This window comes from Asparagus officinalis, chromosome 5 (genome assembly GCF_001876935.1).
Source record: "Asparagus officinalis chromosome 5, Aspof.V1, whole genome shotgun sequence".
NCBI lineage: Eukaryota > Viridiplantae > Streptophyta > Magnoliopsida > Asparagales > Asparagaceae > Asparagus > Asparagus officinalis.
The window spans coordinates 62,231,421-62,238,793 of NC_033798.1; the positions used below are offsets into that span (position 1 = coordinate 62,231,421).

At 37.9% G+C, this 7,373-nt stretch overlaps 1 protein-coding gene across 1 annotated transcript in view; it reads right to left on the reverse strand.

Moving 5' to 3' along the window:
• Positions 1-7,367, reverse strand: part of LOC109843572 — a 10,645-nt gene extending 3,278 nt beyond the window's left edge. Inside the window, exon 1 of the mRNA XM_020412514.1 lies at positions 6,969-7,367. Coding sequence (XP_020268103.1) covers positions 6,969-7,321 — 353 coding nt within the window. The 5' untranslated portion in view covers positions 7,322-7,367. The remainder of the gene's footprint in view (positions 1-6,968) is intronic.

Here is a 7,373-nt window from a genome sequence, read left to right on the forward strand (position 1 = left end):
GAAAAGTGTAGACAAAAGGATTAAGATCACCATTCTCCATCTCACCCTACTGAGAGACAGCTCATGAAACTACTGCACAATATCCTTTTTGTGATGACCCAGAAAACAATTCCTAGCTTTCGGTTAGAGTATAAAAGTATGTTTACATCACATCATTCAAGTTGGACACCATGTTTAGTAAAAACATACCCTACTTAGGACAAGAAAAGACAATATTTGATTAGTTGATATATTTTTAAAATTTGAATTTTAAATTTAAATTTTGAATTTTGAATTTTGAAATTTGAAATTTGAATTTTGAAGTTTAGTTTAATTTTAGTTGAGTGATTTGAGGGATTGTTGTTTGTTTCTATTTTTATTGCACGTTGTGTGCTTTAGTTGAGTGATTTGAGGGATTGTTGTTTGTTTCTATTTTTATTGCACGTTGTGTGCACATAGTTTTTTTTATAAATAAGGTTGTATGAGACTATTTTTGTTTCTATTTTTATTGCACGTTGTGTGCACATAGTTTTTTTTATAAATAAGGTTGTATGAGACTATTGAAAATCAATGAATTATTGAAAATTAAAATAAAATTTGAGTTGGTTTAATTTAGGTGTGAAACCTAGGCCTCCGGTGTGAAACCCTAGGTCAATACATGTTCTTCTTCTAGCCGTCAAACCTCTATCTTCTCCCGTTCATCTGTTCATCTCACAGCCTCGTTGCCCCCACCCCTTCTCTTCCACAAGCTGTCGATCTCTCCCTGCTCTCCTTACCTTCGAGCAGCCGTTGTTTTCGCATCAGTAAGCCGTCAGAACCACCTCAACAGTCGTTGATTTCCCTCCGTCCTCCACTCTTCGAACCGCCGTTTATTTCGTCTTGACGCCGCTGCCGGCCTCGTCCCGACGCCCGCCACCTGCATCGATCCGACGACTACCTGTGGGACATCGCACCACCCTCATCCCGTCGCCGCGTCGTCATCAGTTCAACACTGTCGCACTCGTCTTCATCGGATCTCCGCCTCATCATCGTTGTTCAGTTCACCGTTGTCATCGCACCACCTCCAGATGTCTCTCACGTCGAGTCTGTTCAGACCGACGAAGGTTTCGTTTTCTTTCGTCCCTTATTTTTCTGTTGATTTCACTTTGTTAGTTAATTGCATGAATAATACATCTCTAAACTTTTGTCTTATATTCATTGTGTACATTATAATTGTGAGTTGAGAGTATCTGAACATGTGACTGTTTAAACTTGATATTGATCTTAGAACTTGCGAAAATGATAATTGATATTGTGATTAAATTATTCGAGATTAGGATTGTTTATGACTATCGTTACAAATCTTGTTAAAATCCATTTGTCACATTAACTGTTTTAGATTAAATGGATTGTTTATGACTATCGTTACAAATCTTGTTAAAATCCATTTGTCACATTAACTGTTTTAGATTAAATTTCCTGCCTAAGATCATGAATTTTGTTAAAATCCATTTGTCACATTAACTGTTTTAGATTAAATTTCCTGCCTAAGATCATGAATTTTGGCAAAACGGTGCATTGTTCGATTTAGATCGCTGATTCCGATGGACCCCCTCCCTCGTTTCGCATCATTTTTGATATCAGAGCATGGTTCTAAGGTAGAAAATTTTTATTTTTATTTTTTAGATTAGTTGAGTCTTTTATTTGATATTAAAAAAAATCTTATTCATCTCATTTAGCTGTTTGTGCACATCATTCATCTCATCTAGTTGTTAGTGCATGCCCACTCGCGCAGGTCTTCCCTATCAATTTAGGAGAGTCAAGTGAGTCAACTAGTGAGTCAAGCATGTCAGGCAGTACAAATCCCGAATTCTCCGTACTTAGCAAATCATTGAGTTAAACGGACAAATAAGTAACTTAACACATGAGAGTAGAGCTATCCGCGAGACCCTGAATAACACCAACGAAAGACGTGCTAGGTTAGAAGAAACACGGGTTACAACTCCACCACGAGGTCAAGGCTATGGATACCCACCGCAAGGTCATGGGTACATCGTTCATCGACCCCGCCTCAACTTGTGCCTGAGCCACCAACCTTTGATGGTAAGCTTGATCCATAAACTTTCTTTGACTGACTGAAGAGCATGGATCGCTACTTCAATTGGTACGTCCTGACGGAATCCCAGAAAGTCAAGTTTGTCACAATAAAACTCACTGGACCCGCCTGTTAATATTGGTCCAACTTTAAAATGATAAGGCATATTAGAGGTGAGTTACCAATTTTTTCTTGGCGAGAAATGACCGACGAACTGAAACGAAAATATCTCCCGTCATCGTTTATTTATAGATTGCTAGATAAGTGACATTGTCTTACTCAGGGAACCAAATCTACAAAAGAGTACGTTGCTCAATTTGATGAATTATTTTACTCGATGCAGCACCATTGAATCAGAAACACCGATGAAAGTCTTATCAAAATTTAGAACTGGATTAAGAAGCGACCTCCAAACCGAACTTTGTGCTAGAGGAGTAAACACCCTTGAGAGAGCTTACGCCTTAGTTCAAGATTTAGATAAAACCAAATTCCATCAATCTCATAGGGCTCAGAATTTTCAAACCCATCCCTCCCAGTCTTCCCGTGCCAATACATCTAGTCAGCTTCTAAGTCGATCTAACCCTAGTTCTTCCCAGTCTAGAGTCAATCCCAATGGCCAGAAGTCAGAGAGATCTCTCTCCAAACTTAGCCCAATAATGCAGTGTTCCAATTATCAAGGATATGGGCACGTTGCTTCCGTCTGTACAACTCCGTTCAGAGTTAGAATTAATAAGCCGTCTATAACGAAATCAAAATCTATTATTAAGGAAACCGTTAACCAGACCGTATTTTTGACAGAATCTTACTCTGACAAGAAAATCCAGGATAGTATAATCGAAGAACCATGCACTTCCGTTCATTCGGAAACTACTCTGCAATTGTGAAGTTAATTGAATTTTTATGCAATGACAACACTCCGACTATTCCTCAAGCTACCCCTTTTGATCACGGAGTTCACTGATGTTATCCCTGAAGCTGTTCCTGAAATTGAAACTCCAACTCCTGAATTCACTTCAGTGACTGAAAACGTTGTTGATATTCCCCACGAAGTCCTCTTGGACTAATATGACACCTAACACGTTCCTGATTTGGTTCCTAGAGTCACTCAGATATCTGTATGAAAATTGAATCCCAAATTAAGCATCGTGAGATGGCTACCATATTAGATGTCAAACCCTCATGCATTGTCCCAATAGTCACTCACACATACACTGATCCTTTTTGGGAATATATAGTGATTAGGGATATAAGTTTGAGCACGATAGTCACTCACACATACACTGATCCTTTTTGGGAATATATAGTGATTAGGGATATAAGTTTGAGCACGAGTGTTTTCATTCTCTCTCATGTTAAATAGTGATTAGGGATATAAGTTTGAGCACGAGTGTTTTCATTCTCTCTCATGTTAAACACGCAAAAACACGCATTCGTCATGCATGTGTTTGCACGTTCCTCCTTATCACTGCAAAAATAGAAAATTTGTTATGCATATTAACGAAGGAACACCTAATTATTCCATTTGATAGAGGACGTCATGCATTTTAGACACTTCGTTGAGTTACATCTGATCATATTGTTTGAGTCTGCATTTCATCATAATCATTTGAGTTGATTTACATCATTTTTTTATTTTGCATTGATCATATATTGGGGAATCAGTGATCTAATTTGAATAAATACATTGCTAACTGAAATGTATGATATTGAGTCAGAACCTAATTTAAAACTATTAATGCTGATATTTTAGATGGTTCGGATTTGTCCAATACAGTTTATTTATGGTTGTTTAAGATTTGACATGATATTTATGAGCTTTTCCAACTCTTGAACTAATTAATAGCAACATTTATTGATTTGGTCATAGTTCTATTTTCACTATTGAGTGATTAAACAGTTTACAATATTATTGGCAGTACACTAATATAAGCCTGATCCTAACCTTTTATTTATGAGAGTTCTTTCACTTTACTCCACTTCTATATATTCATCCATACATCAGTGAATTTTAATAATATTTTAGATGGTGAATTTACAATGCAATCTAGCTAATGATTTGAGATACAAAAAAATAACTGACAGCAGATTAAGATACAGACAAAGTATATTGAAGATGATAAGTTTCTGCAGCTAACTCGACGGAGTCGAGTTTTCTCCCACCAAGGGAGAATAATGAGGACAAAAAATTATAATATTTGATTAGTTGATATTTTTTTAAATTTTAAATTTTAAATTTTGAATTTTAAATTTTGAGATTTGAAATTTGAAATTTGAAATTTAAAATTTGAATTTTGAATTTTGAAATTTAGTTTAATTTTAGTTGAGTAATTTGAGGGATTGTTGTTTGTTTTTATTTTTATTGCACGTTGTGTGCATGTAGTTTTTTTATAAATAAGGTTGTATGAGACTATTGAAAATCAATGAATTATTAAAAATTGAAATAAAATTTGAGTTGGTTTAATTTGGGTGTAAATCCTAGGCCTCGGGTGTGAAACCCTAGGCCAATATCTGTTCCTCTTCTTCTAGTCGTCAAATCTCTATCTTCTCCCGTTCATCTGTTCATCTCACAACCTTGCTTCCCCCATCCCTTCTCTTTCACAAGCTACCGATCTCTCCTTGCTCTCCTTACTTTCGAGCAGCCGTTGTTTCCGCCTCCGTAAGTCGTCAGAATCACCTCAACAGTCATTGATTTCCCTCCGTCCTCCTCCACTCTTCAAACCGCCGTTTATTTCGTCTTGACGCCGCTGTCGGCCTCGTCCCGACGCCCGTCACCTGCATCGACCCGACGACTACCCGTGGGACATTGCACCGCTCTCATCCTGTCGCCGCGTCGCCATCAGTTAAACACTGTCGCACTCGTCGTCATCGGATCTCTGTCTCATCATCGTCGTTCAGTTCACCGTTGTCGTTGCACCACCTCCAGAGGTCTCTCACGTCGAGTCTATTCAGATCGACGAAGGTTTTGTTTTCTTTCGTCCCTTATTTTTCTGTTGATTTTATTTTGTTAGTTAATTGCATGAATAATACATCTCTAAACTCTTCTCTTATATTCACTGCGTACATTATAATTGTGAGTTGAGAGTATCTAAACATGTGACTGCTTAAACTTGATATTGATCTTAGAACTTGCGAAAATGATATATTGTGATTAAATTATTCGAGATTGGGATTGTTTATGACTATCGTTACAAATCTTGTTAAAATCCATTTGTCACATTAACTGTTTTAGATTAAATTTCCTGCCTAAGATCATGAATTTTGGCGAAACAGTACGTTGTTCGATTTAGATCGCTGATTCTGATGGACCCCCTCCCCCGTTTCGCATCTCTAAGTCACCGACATAAACTAGACATGCAAAACATCTCAAAAGTAACAAGCCCACAGAGTTTTCAGTCAAGCCAGACTCAAAGAAAACACAGCTAAACAACTATATGAATTATGTTAGGGCTCTGTCCTCCCACTTCAGCAACATAACATATTACTCGTCAAGCATCTATCCATGTTGCAGAATTGTGCCCGGCTACAACTACACTGAAAATGAAATATGAGATTATAGGCCTTTCAAGGCCTCTTCTGTACCAAAAAAAACTACACTGAAAACCCAGGCAACCATCTATTGGATGAAAAATATGAAAATGAAAAGGCGAGCAAAGGATCAGAGAATTAAAAGAGAAATTGATTGGTAAAGATACATACACCAAAATGAGGGCACCACTGCAAGAGAAATTAGGATGGTCTAAAGGGGTTGATCCCACCACAATGTGAAGCAAGGTTATGATTATATCTAAGTGTGTTTGTATATGCAGTTATTTCACTTACATGGTAGTCAGAGTTTATGCTCTAATAGTTATACAGTATAGACAATGCTTCACATTTTCTCACTTCACCTTCCTTCTTCCTCTTTCTTGCATATTAGCATAGGCAAGTTTGGGCCTTATGAAGATCAGCCCAACATTTATTCTCTCATAGTTAATATCAAAACAAGTATAGTTTCCAACAGATGATTCTGTCACCTGTAAACTTAAGATTGCCTATTTTCCTCTCACTCCAGTCATAACATGCATTTTTTATCCTCCATTTACTCTTTACCCAATCTTTATTTTTTTCATTTCTTCTAAACCCGGTAGCATGAGTAGTACTCTTCTCTGATTGTTATGTTCTTCAAGCTTTTATCTGCTCATACAACAAAACTACCTGATCGTTTACTTTGTAGTCCACAAAGCTTAAGTTGCAGCCTTTCATCATAATAAAATTGCAGAAAAATAAATGAAAAGAATTTGAAGAAAACAAAACCAAAATGAATAATTATATTATCTTCCTTGGGGATAATTAAGTAACACCTAAAGCAAACAACCCACCGGTGTCCTAAGTTTCATGTTCTCTTCTTTCTATTGTTTTTTCTTTAAAGCCACATGTACTCTGCCTCCTAGTCCTATACTTTTCACCCGTTAAGCCTCTCAAGGCTTACTTTTTAACCTCCCATGTTCCTATCAGTTACTCTCAAAGGATCACACAAAATCAGTACCCAATATTGTAAATTGATTCCAAGCCTATCCGATATTCTGAGTAAAGGATAGCATTTTACTGATGTGGCAAAAACATATAGAACTCGAGGGTTCCGCATCCTTTTTCTTTTCACCAACTACCCGGCTTCTTGTTCCCTTCACAATCCTGCCGGTTAAAAATGTCACCACCATTACGATTTTCATCCATATATCAGCAATTGATGTATATTTTTCACCATATTGTCTGTTATGTTTCTCTGGTACAGTTTACTGCTTCGTTTGGTTGTTCTTACCCAATTCATTTTTTCCGCCTCTTAACTCAACTGAAACTATATATCAAACAATTAATCAAAACAATCCAATTCAAAGCATGTGAAGTTATAAAAAAAAGAAGCAAAGATCTTTCTTACTCCGGAAAATTATCGAGCAAGATCTCAACGGAATCATCCAGCGGCTTCCCGATCCTCTTCTCCTCCTCCTCCTCCATCTCCTTCAACCACAGAATGGCATGAACCCTCTGCCTCATGACCCTATAATCCTTCGCCAGCTTCTCCACGGTGTTCACCTCCGGATTCTCCTTATACAACCTATACATCTCCGCCTTCTCCGAATCCTTCAAGTACTCTCCTCTCGCCCCCGGCTCCCTAACCTGCTTCATCAACTTATAAGTCTCCATCATCCTCTCATCCCATCCGTCAACAAACTTCTTGCTCTCCTTGTTATCCTGTTCCAGCGCCTTCAAGATCTCCTCCTCCTCGTCCATCGCGATCGCGATCGCCTTCGCGGAGGAAGCCGGCGGCGGCGGCGGCGACTGG